Genomic DNA, 22651 nt, shown 5'->3' with positions numbered 1-22651 from the left:
AAAGGGTGCGTCAGCAATATCTCATGAATGGCTGAGTACATAAAGTTGAAAATTTCAGGGTGTGTTGAACAGGGCTTGAAGCTTTGGGGAATGCTAAGGTGGATGTTAAAATAAATCAAAAGATACTATGTTCATCCAGGTTATTAAAAGGACATATCTGCAGTATTTCAGAAGCGGCAATGTTTTAGAAGGTCCAGAATTATCATTCAAAAGATACTTTTTCATTAATAGTAATATCTGCTCATTTCGAATTTGAATTACTGTTGGAGTTCATTTCTACTGGTCTCAAGTTTAATATGACATTTATTTATTTTTTTTGCAATAAAATCCTTTTTCCGGAAAGTTTGTTTTTAATTAATAACATTGAAGTTGGGAAAATTAAAGTATTGTGATGTATTAGTAACTTTCGTATTAGTTGTTTCTTAATTAAACCTGCTATGGCGTAGATCCTTTTGTCATGTGCACAAAGAGTTATCGAAACATTATCTTTACATAGACTTTACTTTTAGGATAAAGAAAATCTATATTTCGTGATGGATTACATACCGGGAGGTGATCTAATGTCTTTACTTATCAAGCTGGGTATTTTCCCCGAAGATCTAGCAAGGTAAACTTGTTAACTTTTTATTTCTTTAGATTCTTGCTTTTATTCCTTTCTCATTGTCCTTTCTCTGTGTGAAATTTGAGTATATATGTTAATATTCAGGTCATTTGCATTTAGGCAGCTCTTGGTGTTTATCTTATTTGTTCTTGGGGATGTTATCTGTCTGAATTATTTCAATTTGTTTACCTGGAAAGGTTAAAGTCATTATTTTTTTACAGTTTTTTTATTTTATTTTTTATTCAAACTGTTGAAATCGAGTTATACACAACTAAAAGATACCTCAAAAAATTTTCTACACGAGTCGTAGAAAATTTGTACTAAAAACCTAAAAATAATGACTTGGCTGAACCACCTTCTTGCAACCACATATCCCGCAAGGACAACCTGATTACAACCAGGTCCAGAGTAGAGCGTAAATTTTCTGTGAATATATCCTTTTCCTGATTAAGAATATTTAGCTTCTGCTTCTATTCCCATTATAATCCTGAACAAAGAGTATTCCGTTTATGTTGACAGTCTTAAATGTCACTATAGCCGAACCATTTATGGGAGATTCAGTTTTATGGTTGTTCGCTTTTTACTAGATTGACTAGATTTTTAACGACATAACCTCTCAACGGTCCCAACACCTCATATATGGTGGCGGTATGAAAAAAATGCCTATAATTACCATGTGAAAATAATTAGTGGTTGTGAAGGAGCAAGAATTCTTCAGGACATATTTTGACCCAGAAAATCACAATATTTTTAGAGGTTGTTCCAAAAATACTTTGAAAACTGATTAATTACAACCCAATCTACGATATTTTCATCATAGAAATCTAACATTTCAACGTAAAATTTGTAACACGAGTAATATTCGGTATCCGTCCCACTCGGTCGCCAAGATAAGATTTTAACTGCTTCACTGTGAGTCATATTATGTGAAATAAACTGCCTGAACTGGCTCCAAGATGTCACTCATTTGGCACCTTTAAAAGAATTATAAAAGGTTTCTTTTTTGGATGTCGGTATGTAAAAACTATTTGCTTTTTTTCGCTTTCTGGATCTCATTTTATTGTCAGCCAATCAAATCCTAATTTTCTAAACTTCTTGTAATTGAGAAATTTACAAAGAAGAAGAAGAAGAAGTTTATTATTCAGTACAATACAATACAAAATACAATTCAAAATGGAATTACAATGCACTTATTCCCCCTCGAAAGGCTTCATGGCCAGGGATACAAGGGGGATAAAGGAGAATCTTTTTTCAAAAACGTAAGAATCTTGAGTTTGTCACTGAAGTTTATGTGGTTTCTATATTGTGAGCTAATCTAGTAGGAGCCCTCACCCATTTTTGAAGGGTACTATTTATGGTTTTATTACTTTATTGAAATTTCAGATTTTATGTAGCGGAGATAGTTTGTGCCGTGGAGAGTGTACACAAGATGGGTTTTATTCATCGAGATATCAAACCAGACAACATTCTAATTGATAAAGACGGTCACATAAAACTCACTGACTTTGGTCTCTGTACAGGCTTCCGTTGGACTCACAATTCAAAATACTACCTTAAACAAGGTAAGTTACGAAACCCCAGAGATGATATTTAACTTCCATTCTACATCTTTTGTCTCCTTAAAAATGATCTGAAATTACGTGATTTTTTGCATAATAATAAAATTCGTAGTGTGTTAATCAGTTTCACATGTTCTCACTGTAAATTTCTGGTTGTGTGTTTCCAAAGTACAAAATTTACTAAAATGACTGGATTTTTTTTCTCTCTTATTCGTGACAATTCCTTCACGTTTAAAGCTTTGTTTATCAACTAATTTGAACTTTAGGTTTAACTCAAGATATTACTATTTGTTTTAGTTTCAGGTTCTAATACCGCTTTTTACTTTTCTTAAGAATTATTTGAAAATAGTCTTTATGTTTTATGTGCAGAATTCTCATTCCAAACGCCTTTGGTCAACTGAGCTTTTGCTTCCTCCCTCCCTCCCCCTTTTTTTGTTGGGATTGCTGTATCCCAACCTAGTAACACTGGATTGATTAACACGTTGTAATTTATGTTTTAAATATTTATTATTATGAAACTTTACTATTTTGAGTATTAAATAGAGCTTTTTTGTAAAAAAAAAAAAAAAAATAGGAAAACTATCGTAAGTAATTGTTTTTCAAAAAAAGTTAAAATGAAGTGACAGTTGCTATTTTGGGAATTAGAAGGCAAGGTGACAACGCCGTACTTGTATGGGGCAATTATGTCCCTCTAAATTAAGAATTCAAACTCATCGTAATATCTCTACGGTTGGGTTTCACTTCTTCATTCGTAGTAATATCCGTTTGTTTTTAGTTTATATCTTATATAAGCAAATTTATCCTCACTTTAATTTTATAAATTTGCTCTGCTTTCTGAGAGAAAATGTTTCTTCTTTTTTATTTAATTAAGGCTAGTCTTTCCCGCTACCTCAAAATTCCGCTTTTTACGCTAAAGTCTGACTTTTTGTCTCTCAAAGTTTTGAGAATAAAGTAACCTATTTAGTTGTATTTGCTTTAAACTTTGAAATCTCAGTTAAATATGTTTTGAAAAATAATCTATAAACAAAGCACTGGCAGTTGTCAATTGGCTATTTTGTTGCATTCTAAAACAGTTAGAGCGTGACAGCCCCTCTCATATTGGAAAACTTCTGGTCATTTTAATTTATAATGTTACGCTTTACTTTTGTTCGATTGTTCTAAAAACCAGTTTCTGTTAATATCAAAACCAAGATTATCCAAAATACAAGGGGGTCATCCTGCCCCGTCAACTTGCCCTTCTTCGCGCTACCTTTTAACTTTTGTGGAACAATCTATTTGAGTTTGGAAGGTATATTATATATATTTTATATATATATATATATATATATATATATATATATATATATATATATATATATATATATATATATATATGTATATATATATATATATATATATATATATATATATATATATATATATATATATATATATATATATATATATATTTGCTCTGTATAATATGACAAGATTATCCGGCTTATAAAAAGGCTCCCACACTCATCGATCAAAAATCTTCACGCTAAAATCAAATTTTTCTACGAACAGTGGTTTCTTGGAAACTACTTTTTATTGCAATTAAAAAAAATCGCTCCCATCGTTATTCCTATTGCATGTTTTTTCTAAATGCATTTGTCCAAATAAAGGAATGTTTGACAGTAAATCTGGATTGATTTAATAGACCTGTCGGGGAAAATGCCTAATATGCACTTTTTGAGGCTTCACGCTCCAGCAAAAATAAATTAAATAATTTCTGAGACCAAATTGGTTAATCATGACAAAAAGAAAAGAAGTGCAAAAAGGAGGGAAACGAGGACAATAACAGCCAGTGAAAACAGAAGAGAAAGCTATGCAAATATTTCGGTTGAGACCTCTGCTCAACCGTCCTCGGTGCAGAATAATAAAAAAAAGTGCAGATAAACGTCCAAATTACAACATAAAAACCAAACGTCAAAATATACACTGAAATTAAAATAGAGACCCTTTCGAAGTAACGACGAAATGGTAACTGAAAAAATGTATTACTGAGTGGCATTTCACAGTTTCATTTTATGTAAAGCATTCTTAAAGGTGAATCGTTTGCCAGGTAGGGTATTATCAGAAACTCTATTAGATTACGATATATAATTTTGTGGACGGATATAAAAAACGATCGGAATTGATAAGTTCATCATAAATGGGGCTTAGTAAAGTTTCTCCTGTTTCTCTATTGAGGGCGACCTTTAGATGAATGTGTTTGTTTTTATTTCAACTTCCTCCCTGAAAACTTGCATGAGACCTTTAATAGAGTCAATAATGAAGGTATTATGAAATAAAATAAAGTGATGTGGGTCGTCATAGACATATTGAGCTAAGGCGGAATAAAAAGTATCGGGCCTTTGGCGTAGCTCCATGGCTTTGTTTATTATGGATCTGTGTTCTGATAACCTCTCCCCTAATTGCTGTTGGGTTCTACCAACACGAAAACAGCCACAAGAACAGGGAATAACCCTGATAATCTCTCCCCTAATTGCTATTGGGTACTATCAGCACAAAAACAGCCACAACAACAGGGAAATTCTATAAACACTACTACCCAGAATGGGGCTTTATCTTTAGACGCTGTTTGAAAAGGCTCTATATTGTATTTGAATTTTTAAAGTTGAGATTAAGATTATATTTTCTTAGGATTCTTTTTAGTGTGTCACTCAAACTGGGAACGTTGGGTGAAACAGCGAAAAGTTTCTTGTCTTTTTATTCTGTTTTTCACTGGCTGTTATTTTCCTCGTCTCTCTCTTCTTTGCAATTCTTTGTTTCTTCAAAAATAAATTCCAGAAATTTTTGAAAGTGGCTTGAAACTTCTGCTTTTAAGTTCTCAGACATGTTGAATTTCACAGTATGATTTTCATCAAGACCTTTTTTGGAGGTATTTGTCCCTCTTTTTTCTAAGTTTTGAAATTTTCTACTGCTAAAAACATTTGATGGGTAACTTCAAACTAAAGGAGTTTTTACGCATTGATTCAGAATAGAAGGCGAATTTTCTTGATTTATACAAATCCTGATTTCTAGATTTTTGGTCACAGTCGCTCCTCTACTTACGATTCTTTACAATAAATAGTTTGAACGTTTCTTTAATAAGGAATATTATCGATTGACATCTGATATTCATAATTTATAAAAGGCAAAAAAAAGGTAATAGAAATACAAAAAAAAATGGCATAGACAATGATTTTTACACTGAACGTGGCGGCATATTCATCCTTATTTCTTTCTAAAAATTTGCAATATTCCAAAGTTGACTAAAATCTGGAAAATATAGCGAAAAAACTTGCGTTTATAATCAGTGCCTCACCTTGATTGGTAGTAAGGAACATTTTCAATATTTATACATGCTATAAGTTTATAATTATAATTTGACAGGCTTTGTCAACTCTTTTTCAAGGGTCTTTTTTAAAGGGAATTCTGACCCTCCCTCCTTTCATTTTGTCGACCAAAAATATAAAAAGAGTTTGAAATTTCTGAATACAGTACTTTTTGTAGCAGAACTACTTTTTTAAGAGCTCGCCCCCTGTCTTTTGCTAGTCCATGGAAATGGACAAATTCGAAAAATTCAAAATAAAACATGGAGATATTATTTACCTCAGTATTATACAGTATTGAGTTTTTTGCAAAATTTGCCTCATTCCTACCAGACCGATGGAGAATTGAGCCGCCGGTTTTGAATGTCTCTCCTGACTAATATGGCGAAAAAAAAATTCTTCAAAAAAATCTGACAAAAAGATGTTTTTTTCCCGTATTGTTTGAAAAATATGTTACTAAACTAGATCTTCCTAATTTGTAGGTGATCACAGTCGGCAAGATTCAATGGATCCTGGTGAAGATTGGGGAATTCAGTGTCGGTGCAATGAACCTCACACGGATAATGTACCTTGCCTCACTGGACAGCCAACAATTCTGAAACCATTGGAAAGACGTAAAAGACGTCAACACCAACGGTGTTTGGCTCATTCTTTAGTGGGAACGCCCAATTATATTGCACCAGAAGTCCTTTTAAGAACGGGATATACTCAGAGCTGTGATTGGTGGAGTGTTGGTGTAATCCTTTATGAAATGATAGTAGGGCATCCGCCTTTCATGGCAAATACGCCTGCTGAAACTCAAATGAAAGTAAGTGAATGAACTGTACAAGTAATCAAGGATACATAGGCCAGAAGTTCTCCTATACTCTTTGGTCACTTAGGCTATCTTTAAAAGCTTCTCCTTATTTCCTCTTTTATTGACTCCTTTTTTCTTCATCTTTTTTTCATTAGTAATGCAAACAATGAATCTAGTTACCGGTATGCTCAGATACCCTTTGAAACGAATATCACAACCTTTTTCTTTTTTTTTCTCCTTAAAGTGTCTTAAACTAGTATTCGGACGACATACTATTGAGTCCCGAAAAGCCACTATCGAGAAACAGGCTCCTGGACAAGAGCGACTTAAAATCTGGTATTCGATTATCATCATAAATTTTGAAGTTTCTAAGCTCTAAAAAATATGTAGTTATAAAGAATAACTATGTTATTCCTTATAATTATGTACATAATAATTATAAAGCAATGATAATTAGGTTTTATTATAAAGTTTCGAGTGTAATTTTATGTGACAGTCAACCAGTCGTAAAATTATTCTTCATGAAAATCTGATGAGTTTCACGTAAACTCTGAGCACAAGAAAGCAAACAAAGCCGTTTGGATCTGATAAGATAGATTTATATGGTTCATTGTATTCTTTTTAGTTGTTTTGATAGAGGGTATACGGTCTTGAATTCGCCATACATTTAGAACATGGCTACACTGGGAGTGTATTGACAACAAATATACTTTCATTTCTTTTGACTCACATGTGCTGCTCTCTCCGCCATGGCAGACTTAGCTGATGGCTCCGTCCACAAGGACTGGGCAAGTAAAAATTACCTGAGGAAATCTGGTGCCGTCTTCTGGACAAGTTGCACAAAAAAAAAGATATTGGCCGATAACCGATATTTTTTCTCTCATAATGAATTGTGTTGCGAGAGCAACACTTTGGTTTTGTCCCGGTTTTTTTTTTTTTTTTTTTTTTTTCTATGCCGCCGATCTCAGCTTATTCCTGGAAACTGGTAAGGGTCTAACCTGTGCGGTTTTTACGGAAAGTGTGGACCTCAGGCCGGATTGATGAATATGACATTACATTTTGGAAAGCTCCGTAGAACTCTTGCCTGGGGCCAAAAAGGATGGTTTTTGCTTGTCCTCGAGCCAGAGCCTATGGTGTGCGAAGTGAATTGGAGTTATATAGCCTATGTCAGAGAGGAGTATCTGAAGTTGTGCAGCCAAGCTTTCGTTTCATCAAACCATGTTTCTGCTTTCGAGTGGAAAGCTCCGTTCTAGCAGGCAAGCAGGCAGGCACCAGTTTCAAATTGAAGATGGACTAAAATCTATAAGTGTTAAATATATGCGGTAGTTCCCCGGCCCCACAGCCAATATATCTTCTTTGAGTGATAAATAGAAAAATTTACAGAAACAAAAAAGTGCGATTTTCCCACGTGTCCGAAAGTGCTGCCATCTATTGTTTCTAGCCATTTCTGTTCGTTATTTCAGCTGACTTTACCATTCTTTTTTTTTCTACTTGGGATTGCAATAGAGAAATGGTATCAGATATACCTCTTAAACTTTAAAAGTTCTCTCATTGCTAAAGAAATTAGAGCTTATCCTTTGCTCCTTTCTAAGTGGTGGTGTTAGAAAGTTGGCCTCCGGCAAAAAAGTCAACTTTTGAACTAAGACAGATAGAATTTTTTTTTCAATGACAATCGATAGACCTTGATGAGCTGATCAAAGTATATGTCATCCATTTTTTGTTACAAAAATTCCTTCATGACATACACCAGTTTGAAAGTTTCAAGGGGTTGACAACTTCAGTGGTAAGGTACACACTTGAACCAAAAATAGGCCGACACCAATTGTGAGATATGTAGGGGACTTCCAAGCAACAGTTCCAAGCAACAGTCGATTATTAGCTTATAATCATCTTTGGCAGTGAGGGGTTTGCAACTTTTGCTGATTGGTGTACCTATTATCTGTTTCTGGTGTAATTGATGGTAAGAACAACTTGGTTCCCAATTGTAAGACATGTAGGGGAGTTGTAAGTAATAATCGGCTGTTAGGCTACAATGAATTCAGCGACAAGGGGTTTGCAACTTTTTCTAGTTGGTGTACCCATTATTTGTTTCCGGTGAACTTGGATGTATATCACGGGAGAGGGACTTGTAAGTAAGAATCGGTTGCTAGAGGAGGTTCATCAGAGGCTAAAAATGTGTGCAAATTGGTGCACATCTATGGTATTTGATCCTGAAAAGTCACGAATAGCTTTATAATACCAACTAGATTATATAAGATAATGTTCCAAGTTTCCATAGGTCACGATGTCTACGATTGAAAAGGATAAAGTTCAACTGGCTGCAAACTCAATTTAGTCCCTTCTTCTGATATTCTTTTGCTGTTGTTTTTTCAACGCTGAAGAACTTGATCATGTGATTACTGATTGTGTTCTGCTTTGAATATGCCGTTTTGAATGCTTTGATAGTTTTGACAACTTCAGAATTTAACCGATAGCGAAGAAACAAAACCAAAGTGTTGCTCTCGCAACACTTTTATCGGCGAAGCCGGACAAAGGTTGCCGCAACACTTCACGTTGCCCAGGCAACGTAGGTCTAGTATGACCCTCATATCGACCCAATAATATCGGTCGGTCGATATATTGGTCGGGTCCTAATCACAAGCCCTGAAGGGCTAAGTTCGAATTTGGAATAAACAAAAAAAGAACAGGATGAAGATATCAAAAGTTTAACCAGTGCACTTGAAACCGTCTAAGGGTTATTCATTGACTGTTGTATAAAACCGACGTTGTTTCATCGTCAGTGCGATAGGAAATGTAATGCTTTTCGAGTACTTTAGCCATTGCTCACTCTGCCGATGTAGTAGTTAAAATCATTTCATAAATGCTATGGAATATCTTTTATTTCAGCAGTGTTGTGGATATCGGTATTTTGAAAATGTGTGAACACGGACTTTTTACGCTTAAGCCCTTTTTGGACTGTTAGGATTTTATGTGTATAATTTGAGCTGTTTGACATATGTACGGCTGAAATCACCCATGTGTTTCAAAATGTTTTCTTTGACACCACTATGTCATTCAATTTTTAAGTTATGATCAGCGGCAAATGTACTCTTATGGTTATCAGGGGAAAGATATTGTCAAAAAGATGCGATTTGGTTCTATGATTTTTTTTTTTTTTTAATCGTGGATAAATTAGGAATAATATGACGCTGTAATTAGCCCTAAAATTCGTCACTATATGTTTATCATGGTCTGTAATGGTGCATATAAATGGTGTAAAAGTAGTTACATGCAGTACGTAGCTCAAATGAACACGATGTGTGTCACGTATTATCAGGCTTATTTCAATTGTTGACTTTTTTACATTGAGCACATCTCTTGCGTTTTTGTTTTTGACTAACTTATACACAGGCCGTGGAATTGGCAGACCTTATTGTTGTTTCAAACAGTTTCTGATAGAATACTTGTTTTTCTGTTTTTGGAATTTCCAATGAACCGTCTTGCTGTTATTTGTCTGATAAAAAGCTGGAATCCCTCTTTGTATTCAGATTGATCTCCTGATTCATCGGTACATAAAGCCTAGTGGAATTTTTCGTCTTGTTAGGAGCAAATTGATAATGTTCGTCAGTAGTAAATCGCTGTTGCTTTCGATCAACCTCAGATGTTTTGTTTTTTTTTTTTTTCTGTTTTTTACAATAGTGATGCTACCCCAAATAGGCTACAGTCAATAAAAATCTCCAAACAAGATATTCCAAATTGTTCGAGAAACACTTCTTTCTGCACTTTTTGGCACAATTTTGTCTCAAATGAAGAACATTTTGGTATCATATATATATATATATATATATATATACATATCCATATATATATATCCATATATATACATATATGTATATATATTGGAATATTTGGAACAACGGTGAATGGAGGAATTGATCAAAGTAAACTAGGAACCTAAATGCTAAAGTGGTTTGGTCATTCCATCTCTAAGTCTGTATTGTGTTTCTGTATTCATTTCTTTGTACAGTACTAGCTGATGCACATAACCAGTCTTTTAATCACGTGTGAACCAAATATTGAATCTCTATGGATGATCAAGGCTCTAAAGCTCTATTAGTACCGGGAGTAGCTCTCCATTGTTCGCAAAGCGTTAGGTTTTTTTCTCTCCAAAATTAATAATAGGCATCACTTGAGCGTTGCATCACGCTTAAAGACAGACACTTTTACAAAGAAATGCTTTGGGGGGGGGGATAATTCGTTGAAACATCAAAAAGCGGTGAATGATAGTCACGGGAGAACTGAAGCCAAAAAGATAGTGTGCGATGCCGGTATAACAGCAGGCTCATCCTGATCTCCCCCCCCCCAATTTCTTTCGATGTCTGTGCAGTAGTAATGTCAATGGCAGTGATGAAGTTCCTTGGGACTAGATTTCACCCTGTAAGTATATTCGAGTGAAACACACATCGAATAATTTTCCATTATTTTTCCGTGTGATACATTTCTAGTAATTGTTACTAATAATCAAAAGGAATTTTGAAATATTGTATTTACCACTGATACATAGATGTATATTGACCAATTGCAGAATCCAACAAAAATATAGTTGGGGTAATAAAATTGAAAAAATAAATAGATATTCCTACGAGAAATTCTTTTTTTTTTAAGTTGCTTTGGCACACTTTTTTCTCTTTATTTGTAAGCAAATCTGGCGCAACCAGGCTTTCCCTAGTCTTTTATCTAGATTCGTCTTTGTATCTTTCCTTCAGAAGAATCAGTAAATGGTAATGGTGGGTTTATGCTCTCAAGAAAATTATAAGAAATTGTTCCCTTAATAAAGCTATTTTTAAGGTATTAAGTGCTAGACATCTCTTTCTTAGGTAATCCCCGGTGGCATAGAATACTGCAATTGAAGCTTTTGTTTAAATGTGGTAGCGGTTCTTTTTCAGTACTTTAGTCTGTCCTACTAGATTTTTGTTGATCACCTGAAGTTTTGTCACCATAATGTCTTCGTTCCAAACTGAAATAATTAGTTTATATTGTAATAGGTCTTGGGGAGGGTGAATATGGAAGCAATATAAAGCCGGAAGGAAGAGGTTTTTAATGATAATATCATGGTCTTACCAGGGTAATGCGTGGAAGTCTTGCAAATCTTCATCCACGTATTTTTTTTTCTATTTCTAGGTTGACGTACAAATCTTTTGGGAGGAATGACAATGTTTGCTTTGGAAAACCTGTTTTTATGGACTTTTTTCTTGTATTTCTATACTAGTTTTAACTGAAAATGTAGTGTCAATGTACTAGCTGAATCTGTTTTAAATTTTATAGGTGATTCGGTGGGAAGACTACCTCACATTCCCCGCGAGCCACGACCTCTCAAAAGAATCAAAAGACTTGATTTTGAAATTATGCACTTCTGCTGATCGAAGACTCGGTAAAAGTGGTGCCGCAGAAGTTAAAGTTCACTCGTTTTTCAAAGGTATTGAATTTGATGGAATACGAAATCAAAAAGCTTCCTACCGACCTCATATTCGTCATCCAACTGATACCTCCAATTTTGATGCTATAGACGAAGATAAGCTTTATTCAAATGATAACAAAAGTAATGGAACTTTAGATAGCGAAGCTCATCCCCTCCATGCATTTTTTGAATTTACTTTTAGGCGTTTTTTCGACGGGGATGGACATGCCTATCCTATCAAACTAACTGAGGATAATAACAATGGACAAAATGGTCCTGTGTATGTGTGAAACGGGTGATTTGTGTTGTTATGAAATACTAGTGAATTTTTTCTGGGAATTTTGGAATTTGGTGATATTGAAAACTGTGTCAATGTATATTCAAATAATTGGGCATTTTTTGACTACCTTTTCGTCGACTAATGCGGTAATTCTATACCAAAGACATATTTGTCACAAAAGAAAAAGGGTTTAATTGAAAAAGGCTGTACAGAAGTTGTCATGTGGGTAAAGGGGAAGAATGGATTCCGTCCACTCCAAGCGTCCTCAGACATTAATCAATCACTTCTCGAGTTAGCTTTGAATAATGAAAAGCGTTTATTCTTTTATGGTTAATAGATCGCTTCTTATTACTCAATCGTGTATTTTTCTACTTACTTCCTGGAATGGCAAGCTGATAAGTGATTTTCGTTTAGTCCATGTTATTACTAGAAAGGAAATATTCTGCAATATGTCGTTTATGACTTTCCCTTGAAGATCTATCCTGTTATTTTATATTCTGAGACTGAGCGTTTGTTTCAACTTCCTGCTTTAAACGAAAATGTTGTCTTTATTAGTTTAGTGAGAAGAAAAAATGGACTCTACCAACCGTATCTGTGCCTTTCTATTTATATTGCCTTTTATAAAGCAACGATTGATGTTTTATTTATTTAAGTGAATCTCCTCTCTGGAATTAGTTTTTTTCTGTGCCTTATTTTAACATTTTTCCTTTGTATGTAAATATGTAGCTCTTTGCTGCTGCCATAAATGGACTGTATATTTTTATGCAATTTAATCATGTTTCAAATAGATTTTCTTTCTTGTAACCACATCATTTATAGGAAGAGCTTAGGATGAATGGCTTTTGATTTTGATTCTGTTTAATAAGTCAAGAATCTAGATGTAATGAGAAACTGTACTTCAATACGATCAACTTGTAACGGGTGTAGATGACACCTTCGTATAGGCAATCACTAAAAACAGAGTTTCGTTTAGTGTTAGTTCAAAAAAAGAGGGCATTTGGAGAAGAATTCACAAATCTAAAGAAGTATTTTAAATTAGTGACGGAAAGGATTTGTCGGACGGCTATTGAGACGTTCACAAGATGTGTCAATTTAGTTTACCTGTAAAACAGTTTTATAAATAACTTCCAAGTACTTGATTGACTCTTAACTTTGATCTGTTCTTAATGGAATTCCAACAAATCTGCGCTCTAGCGAGAGAGGTGGGGGGTATCCAAAAATTAAGCTAAAGAACTCCAAAACATTCAAATATTATTGCGTTAGTTTCGTGTTTTCATGTTAGTGACTCCATAGTGTGCACTTATGAATTGTTAATAACTAGTACTAATAGACTAAATAAGAAGAAAAACAAAGAGAGAAGAAATAATTTCTTTTGGAAGTGAATCCCAGTAATTAAATGCACTAGAGGTTCTTTAAAACATTTTATATGCTTAAACACATATAAATAGAGAGCATTTATGATAAAAATAAATGAAAGTCAAATGGAGGAGTTCTTTATTGAAAGAAAAAATCTATCATCTTATTGCAGTTTTTCAAGATACTCAAAACGTAAGAGAGGATTTCAGGAGGAGAAAATTGAACAACAGAAAAGCAGGACGGGAACAAGGTAGTGCAGGTCGGTAAGAGCAGGTAATATCTAAGTCATTAGATACTTTTCATTCAATTAAATGCTCCTTTTCAAGTAAAATGTTCACCCTAGGATCGTCTTAGTAGATACCAAGGAGGTGCAGTGGCGTCTCCTCGAAGAGTTACTTTACCAGACTTTTGAAACAGGAAATCCAGATTTACATCAAACATTTCTGTACTGACAACCAGCATTGATGACGTTTAAAGCCGTGGTTATGACTCTTAGCAGTCTGCATTTAGTCAGTAGACAAAATGCAAAGACTAACTATATATCTAAGATCAAGGATTATCCGAATATTCGTCAACTTGCTAAAAATTAAGTGAGCTCGAGATTCTGATTAACAATAATTATTTGATTTCATTTGCTGACAGAGATTTACCCCAAAAACTCGAAAATATACTCACCGAGGCTAATATTAAATTCCTGGTCATCGCCTAGTTTTAAATTTTCCAAGTAACGATTACAAACACGGTATACTAATACTGATCAAGTCGATGTATGTTGTGACTGAAGCTGATTTCTACCATGGTAGGAAGTCTATTGAGTCAATTAGGTTTGGTATAAATTGGAAGGAAATAAACCAGTCTACTCTTATGGTGACCCATTGAATTTTTCTAAAGATGCTTTTTCGTGCGATTTATAAATTTTGAAGTGCAGTCTTAGAAGTAGTTGATGAACCAAAGTATTTTCGTCCTTCCCAACGAGCTGGTATATTCGACCTTGTTTTGATTATTAAGCATGATATAACAAGAAAATAAATTACTTACTGCAGTCCAAATTTGTTGAATTCACAGCCAAAAATAAGTCTGTTGGGATTTATTCTATTTTTTCACCAGCAACAAAAGCATGAGAAAGCGTGTCTCAGAAGTAAGCTCTACGAAAAATGTGGTTCAATCCCGCTTTTTGGGCTACAATGAGAGAAAGTTTGAGATGGCTTGGACATGTTCTTGTGAATGAAGGATGACTGATAGCCAAAAATCGGCCTTCTCAGCCATCTAGGACTAAACGAAAAGCAGGTCGTTCCGAATGCGGTGGGAGAATGTCGTAAGGAAAGAGTTAAGGAAAATGAGAACTTTTTTATAGGGTGTAAAGAGGGAGGCTTTGAATAGATTGGGATCGGAGAGGATTGTGCGTGTCTGTTTTGACCTTGGCGCTGCAGCGAGTTGTCATAGTAAAATATGAGAAACGACCTTAATGCAGCTAATTGAGAATCTCTGCTTATTCCTGTGACGGAGGAACAGTGTGTTAACTCTCTAACACTATTGATTAATATTGAAAAAAGGAACACACTTGTGAAGCTAAGGGGTGCTCGAAAAACTTCCTTTTAAGTCGAGAAAAGATAAAGTTTAGTTAACAAACTAAAAAAGCTGCATCATTGGAAAAAAACTCCCTAAACATTGTGAAAAATAGCTACGCGCTAGAAATAAACAGAGAAATTCGGAAAAACAATTGTTGAAAATGTAATTAGTGAAGCACCGTAAAGTAGTTCTAATTCTTGGAATCGCGTCTCCAGTTATGACATTCAATGAAATTAAGTCTAGCAGAAGGTTGGATGAAGTCAGAGATTCCCAGGAAATGGCAAACATTCTGAGCGACTACTTTATTTAAGTTTATGTCAATGATCCACCCAAATGGTACCCAACTTGCAATACTCAATCATCTCTGAAGAAATTCCCGCCGAACAAAAATGGCACGTGTTCCGTCAATCTTTAGAAAGGCTGATAAGCTGAAAATTATGAACCGGCCAGTCTTACATCTACTGCGTCAAAATTAGCAAAACAATCAACTACTTTCTTCATCATCTTTCGGCTCGAGACACAGAATGAGGCCAAAGAAGGATTGCAACCAAGAATGACAGCGAACATCAATCTTCTGGAGACAGAAAATCTTTTCAAATTAATTTTTCAATGAAAAGAAAATATAATAGATAACTTCTTATCTTGAAAAATATCTGAAAAATGTTGTTTTCTCACAGAACAAATGAGGCTTTATCTGAAGATCAAGCGTTAAAAGGTACTATAATCAAACTGTTCGTGATTTCAAATATAAAAATTTCATTGAGTTTAGTCTTACCCATCAAAGGCTATGACCCTGAGAATATTTGCCTGATTTTCGAAAAAAAGGAGAAATAGCCCCTAAAAGTCATAAAATCTTAGTAAGAATCATACTCTCAGGCTCAACGTGTCAGTGAACTCTTCCGTACAGGTTTCGAGCTCCTATCCGCAAAAAAAGTGGAATTTTCTGTTTTATGCCAGAAGAAAGATCACGAATGCGTGTATTTTTTTTCAGGGGTGATCGTATTGACCCAGTCGTCGTAGAATATCAGGAGAGGGCTCATTCGATCGAAAATCAAAAGTTCTAGTGATCGAAAAGATTGGAGGGCAACTAGACCCCCTCACAAACCCCTTTTTTCTCAAAATCGTCTTACCAAAATTCTGACACAGCCATTTTGTTCACCATAGTTGAAAGGCCACATAACTATGCCTTTGGGGATAATGAGACCCTCCAGAGCCCCTAGAGAAAGGTCTCTAAGTTATTTTTTTCAGTTGTGTACGTATAGTATTTGTTATTGGGAAGTATGCATACATTTTTCAGGTGGATGGGGGAGACGAATTTTTTGCTGGGGTTTTCAGGTGGATGGAGGAATTTGCGAGTCTTCCAAGATTCTTAAATACTGCAACTTCTTCTATCTCATCGGAACCAGCATTTAGTGGTCAGTCGGCCGTTGTATTGACGTTGTTGCGCATGACCCTTCATCTTTGGGTACTGATTGACAATTCAAGCCGTGTGGTTGTGCTTGGAGAGTACTGTGATACTTTGCTATAAGTCTTCTTTAACATTAGAAAGAAGCCCAATGTTATAAGGAAAATCCCATCAAAGACAACACGGTTCTCATTGAACAGAATCTCCAAAAGTGAAATGTCCTAAGCATGTAGTCAATGAGGCTAGTGAAGACCACAGGAGAGAGGATACAGCCATGTCATACATCGCAATGGACCTGAGACCATTCCGACTGGTCACCATCGTTAGTTTGAGCAGCACCCTGGAGGTCATTATGTAAATCCACCGTTATACTAATAATTTTATCCGAGAGGACAAGTTACTATGGATACAAGGTATGGTGGCTTAAATATGCCATTAGGCATTTGTTTCTATATATAATTCTGTGTGTGTAGAATGAGTACTAATTCATCTATACATATATCTAGTTAACAAGAATTTTCCCTAAAAGTTTTTGTCTGTTCGATACAATCAACCCCCTCCCCCTCAAAAGAAGAACAAATGAAGAAGCATCCACGATCTTTCTTTTGGCAAAAAAAAACAAAGATTCCTCAGATTTGTAGATGGGAGATCCTCTATAGTAGGGTTCCATGATACGCTGAATCTAACAATTCAATTTAATCAAGATCATTGACCTTACAGAAAATACATGTTTTTTTTTCAGCTAAAAAGGGGAATTCTCCTTTGACGCTACTAGAATCGTGTGAGTAAAATTCCTTTACTTATAATATCTGACAATCCCATTAAATACTTCAGGCCTTATCACCCATGGGCAGGCCTCATTCTCCGATATTCACTCTCCTATTGCTAACGTTAGAGAATAGTGCAAGAAAATCTAAATGACTTTTGGTGACTTAAAAGAAAAAAACCTTTGATTCAGTTGATCACCGAACCTTTCGTGAAAATGTTCTTGTACAGTGAGTTTCCCGAATTATTGTTTCAATAGTCTTGGCACTGTACGAACAAGTGTGGCAGCAACAAACTTAATCTACAAGTAGAACTCATGGAACCTAGTGCATAGAGTAGGTAATCCATTCCAAATATACTGGCAGCGTTATTGAGAACACTAGGTGAAAATCAAAAGAAGTGCTCCCAATGGTCAACATAATGAAGCTTTCAAAAGACTCCGAAGAGACTGGAGGTCACACAAATTTTTGCTATGAATGAATCTCCGACTTTTCAATAGTAATGTTGTACTAGTACTAATTTATGAAGCTGAAACTGGGCAACTGAGCCTAGATAGTGAAGGTTGAATTTCCACAATCAGAAACATTTTCCTACAAAGAACCTTAAATGACCTTTGGCTGCAGAGGTTAGCAAATCCCCAATGGTGGTTTTGGCGACCACAGAGGTTTGATCGTCGATTGTAGAGAAAATCATCTTTGTACACACCCACACTAACAATTTGTAAAACAGCCAGACCTTCCAGTCTCAGTGCGGAGACACTGTTGCAGCAGCAAATTGGAGGAGTGTTTGGCGGTAATTTCTTGACGCCTCCATGTCTCTTGAGGTGCGGACAGAATTGAGGCAGAAGATAATTCTTTGAAGTGGAGGGCTCTGATTTTACAGCATATTCAATTAAAGAAAAGTACTTATGATACAGTAACTACTGAGTCAAAAAGGTGTGTGGCCAGAATTTAGCCTCTTTCTTTCACTTATGACAATGTAAGGCCGATAATAATTGTGAGATCAGTTTCATACGGTATCTCAGATAACCCAAGTAAATTGACTCAGAAAACGTTATTTGTGTAAACAAGAAAAAACTTGTCACAGAAGAAAATAAATGCTGTTGCAGATAAATTTTCATTTTAATTTCAATAATAAAAAAAAAACATAAATTGTATTTTTAGGCAACAATCTTCTCAGCTATTGCTCAATCTTATAAAATCCAAGAAACATAGAATTATAAAAAAAAAAGCGACAGACCAGTTTTATGCTAAAATCCCAGAATTTGACTCAACACCTCATAAATCTAAAAAAAAAGTATTTATGAGTGCAAAACTCGCCAGATCGTTACTAATTGTGCAAGAGCTACACTATTAAAATTGAGCATAAACTTTCCTACTATATTCTTCGTTAAAAGAATCTAGCTCAACTTGGCCAAACACATTTATATTGTACGTCAGAAATGATTTTTTATTTCAATTTTATATTTTAAAAATATTCAGCCCCTCTATGGGGTAGCTTTTCTCTGTTTCCTTCTTGATTTACAGAGAAAGAAAATAAATCACTTCATATTTACACTTACACTACCCGAGACCAGAGCTTAAATGCCAATACAGTTATGAAAACTTGAGTTATTTTTGGGACACAGTGCGCGGTAGTGATGCTAGCGGCTGGAAACAGAAAACTGGCAGCATAGCGTAGATTACCAATATTGGTATTTAAGCTGTGTATGCAACAAAACAAAATTGTGTTCCCGCCTATGGTGTTGTAGTACGATCTACCCGTCGGAGTGCGGGCTCAGAGGAGGCGCCAAGTTCAGAGCTCTGTACCAAAAGATTCTCATGGGCAAGATAGGAGTTTTCATAACTGTATATTCGGCTCTAAGCTGTGCCCGAGACGTACTACACAATCCAGTCACAGAACAAAGCAGTGGAACTAGAGCAATTGTTCAAGCGTAGCCCACGGCTGTTCCTCTCGCCAATGGTAAGCCTGTAGCATGTCCTTAGCTTTGATAGCATCGATTAAGGGTTTTATATTTTCCTTAATTGGCAAAAAGTCGATAGAAGTTATAAAGATTAGAAAATGGAAATCTGAAGCAGCTTCTAAAAATTTGTTCGGCTCGAACTGTTTTAAATAACTCTGCAATGACATGAGATTTTGGGTTTCACCTATGTCTGATCTGTTTTCCACAGAGAATGAGGATCCCTGCTTTGGAACGTGAAAAGTGTAGACAGGTTCTAAGGGAGTGGCCACAGGAACATCAACCAAAAGATATTCGACGGGGAAAGGTCGAGCAATTTTTGATGTTTCGTTCCCATATTCATCTTTTTCCATGTAAAAAACATCGGGGACGTATTGGTTCTTTTCAGGGTCCCTTATGTAGCCTAATTCGGGGGCGTCTTTTGTGGGGATGAGTATGTTATTTCTTGCTAATGACATGCACTGATTAGAGACCTGGTAACCCTCTATATGAACCTGATTATTTTCATCCCCTGTAACGCACAAAGTTGTGAATTTCGATCCAAACCTTCCTTCAGATGAATATTTACAAGGATTTGGATGTTTTCCTTGCAATTTTCCAGCAAGTATACATTCTTGAGCTGATAAAAAGAATGTTTCTTTATCCCGGAAATTTTTTACTGTTCCCTTTTGGGGATCTTCTGTTTCTAAGTCAGTAAAAATCCAACCAACTCTTTCCAATCCAAATTCTTTAGCAATACTGTTTACCGTTTCGTCCATAGGATCATCCAGAAACTTTATACCTACTCTAGAGTTTTGTTGAGGTGGCTCATATATAGCTACTACAACAGTTTTTATACCCAAAGGTACCTCTTTGTGTGGCTCATACCATCCGTATAAATGACCTGCTCTTTGATTACCAGTAATTCTCCAATAGTTCAAAAATCTTTCCAGAATTTGAGGATTTTCGAATTCAACGTTATCTACATGTCGATACAGCTGTCGAGTAAGTGTTATTGCACCGGGTCGGCATCTTGAACATCCTCCAGTCAAGTGTGGCGGATGATTCAGACAAAATGGTTTCAGCGTGCACATGATATCATCAAGCTGAGCAAATTTTCCCCGATCAACAGCGCTTCCAACTTTCCTTAGGCTGGCATGGAATGACATGTGTTTGATGTTGTGTTCAGATAAATATTTTTCATCAAAGGGCTCAAGGGCCGAACATCGAACACAGCGAGAATTTGACCCATGTTGACAGAATGCGTCTCGACCCCTTTCAATCCTTCCTGTCTCATGTTCCAATATCCTATCAACTTTATCTTCTAAAATATTCTTTTTCACAAGTGGTAAAGCAATCCCAACACCCAACTTAGAAATATTTTGAACAGAGGACTGCACTGGTTTAGGTGCTTCCCTATTGGACAAAGGCTCAAAAAGAGTTTTATTATTGATTGGGACTATAAATAATAATTCACCATTTTTTAAATTGTTGCTCTTTATACTTTGAAAGGGACTTGACTTGATTTCTGATGATTCTGGGTATCTTCTATCCTTACAAATAATAAAACTGAAATTTTTCAAACCAAAAGAATCACAAACCATTTCACAAAGCCTCTTGGTTGAAGCATCTGAGTCAATTTCAATACGCTTTGTTCCTTGTGAAGTCTGAATACGCAGGATCATTCTTATTGACTGTTGTCCCAAAAAACCTGTAACAATAACAGGTACTGACGCGCTTAAATTTTCAAAGCTCAAGTCACGAGTTTTAATTTTTTTCAAATTTATAGTTTTACTAGAACCTTGGTTTCTCCTTTTCCTTGACTTCAATCTGGTGGAAATAGTTTCTGCCGGAACAAGTACTGATGTACCCATATCTACAACACTCAACTTAGAACTATTTTGAACAGAGGGCTTCGCTGGTTTAGGCCCAAATGCATTCATAGCTCCACTATTGGACACAGACTCAAAATGAGCTACATTATTGATTAGGACTATAAATAATAATTCACCATTTTGTAAATTGTGGCTCTTTATGTTTCGAAAGGAGGTTGACTTAATTTCTGATGATTCTGGGGATCTTCTGTCCTTACAAATAATAAAATTGAAACTCTTTAGACCAAAAAAATCATAAACGATTTCATAAAGCCTCTTGGTTGAAGCACCTGAGTCAATTTCAATACGCTTTGTTCCTTCTGAACTCTGGATGCGCAGGATCATCTTTCTTGGCTGTTTTTCCAAACAACCTTCAACAGTAACAGGTGCTGACGCGCTCAAATTTTCAACGCTTAATTCGTGAGTTTTACTTTTTTTTAAATTTACAGTTTTACTAGGACCTTGGTTACTCCTTTTCCTTGACTTCAATCTGGTGGAAATACTTTCTGCCGGAACAAGCACTGATGCACCCATATCTACAACACTCAACTTAGAACTATTTTGAACAGAGGGCTTCGCTGGCTTAGGCCCAAATCCATTCATAGCTCCACTATTGGACACAGACTCAAAATGACCTACATTATTGATTGGGACTATAAATAATAATTCACCATTTTGTAAATTGTGGCTCTTTATATTTTGAAAGGAGGTTGACTTAATTTTCGATGATTCTGGGGATCCTCTGTCCTTACAAATAATAAAATTGAAATTCTTCAGACCAAAAGAATCATAAGCGATTTTATAAAGCCTCTTGGTTGAAGCACCTGAGTCGATTTCAATACGCTTTGTTCCTTCTGAACTCTGGATGCGCAGGATCATCTTTCTTGGCTGTTTTTCCAAAAAACCTTCAACAGTAACAGGTGCTGACGCGCTCAAATTTTCAACGCATAATTCACGAGTTTTACTTTTTTTTAAATTTACAGCCTTGCTAGGACCTCGGTTACTCATTTTTCTTGTCTTTAATCTTGTGGAAATACTTTCTGCCTCGAAAGGTACTGATACGTCAGTATTTACAAAGCTTATGTTCAGATTCTTCATTCGCTTACAAACTTTTGTCAAGCTAGAATATGGCTCGCTTATTCGCACAGAAGCTGAGTTTATAGCCTCAGAAGCACAGTTATCTAGAGATGATTCTACATTACAATCGTCACTTCCGTTTAACTTTTTTTTATCTTCTCTCATTGCTTTATTTTTTGAAACTGAAATCTGTACGTGTAAAAACTCATTTATATATAGCGTTGATGACGTAATGCGTCATTAGCAGATTCACATTTAGCGTTAATAACATAAAGCGGTTTTGTAACTACGTGTTTTTTATTGTATGACGTCATTCAAGTGCGAATCAGCCCTTGCCGCTAAATATAAATTAAAATAACATACTCAATATGGTTAGCTGTCTTATGCATTAAAATATTTTCTTAACCTATGGGCTATTTTATTACTAAAAATTGGTTTTAACTAGATTGTTATATTTACAAAATTACAGTGGCCTTTAGCCATTGCTGTTTTCTTTTCCTACACCCAATTTTCCAACGCAAGAATATCGTCTATTCCAAATTCCTCCGAGTCACAACTATCTCCGTCAGTTAGCTCTACAGGATCATATATGACTGTGAATGATACCCTGAACTTTTTAGTCATAAATGAGTGACTAGCATTCTATTATTAATAG

General features: G+C 35.4%; 2 protein-coding genes across 2 annotated transcripts in view; one reads left to right on the top strand and one right to left on the bottom strand.

The window, feature by feature from the left end:
* Positions 1 to 12815, top strand: part of LOC136039625 (serine/threonine-protein kinase Warts-like) — a 63440-nt gene extending 50625 nt beyond the window's left edge. The window contains exons 10-13 of the mRNA XM_065723526.1: positions 510 to 607; positions 1985 to 2163; positions 5981 to 6306; positions 11599 to 12815. Of these exons, the coding sequence (XP_065579598.1) occupies positions 510 to 607; positions 1985 to 2163; positions 5981 to 6306; positions 11599 to 12021 (1026 nt within the window). The 3' untranslated portion in view covers positions 12022 to 12815. The remainder of the gene's footprint in view (positions 1 to 509; positions 608 to 1984; positions 2164 to 5980; positions 6307 to 11598) is intronic.
* Positions 12816 to 18083: 5268 nt separating this feature from the next.
* On the bottom strand, positions 18084 to 22161 carry LOC136034677 (nuclear protein localization protein 4 homolog). The gene has a single exon (XM_065716002.1). The coding sequence runs from the start codon at positions 22159 to 22161 to the stop codon at positions 19021 to 19023; it is 3141 nt and encodes a 1046-aa protein (XP_065572074.1). The 3' UTR covers positions 18084 to 19020.
* Between the last annotated feature and the right edge of the window lie 490 nt (positions 22162 to 22651).

The sequence above is a fragment of the Artemia franciscana genome, chromosome 2, assembly GCF_032884065.1.
Source record: "Artemia franciscana chromosome 2, ASM3288406v1, whole genome shotgun sequence".
NCBI classification, from domain to species: Eukaryota; Metazoa; Arthropoda; class Branchiopoda; order Anostraca; family Artemiidae; genus Artemia; species Artemia franciscana.
Note: the sequence above shows the minus strand (reverse complement) of the source record. Positions and strands in the feature narration are given on the sequence as shown.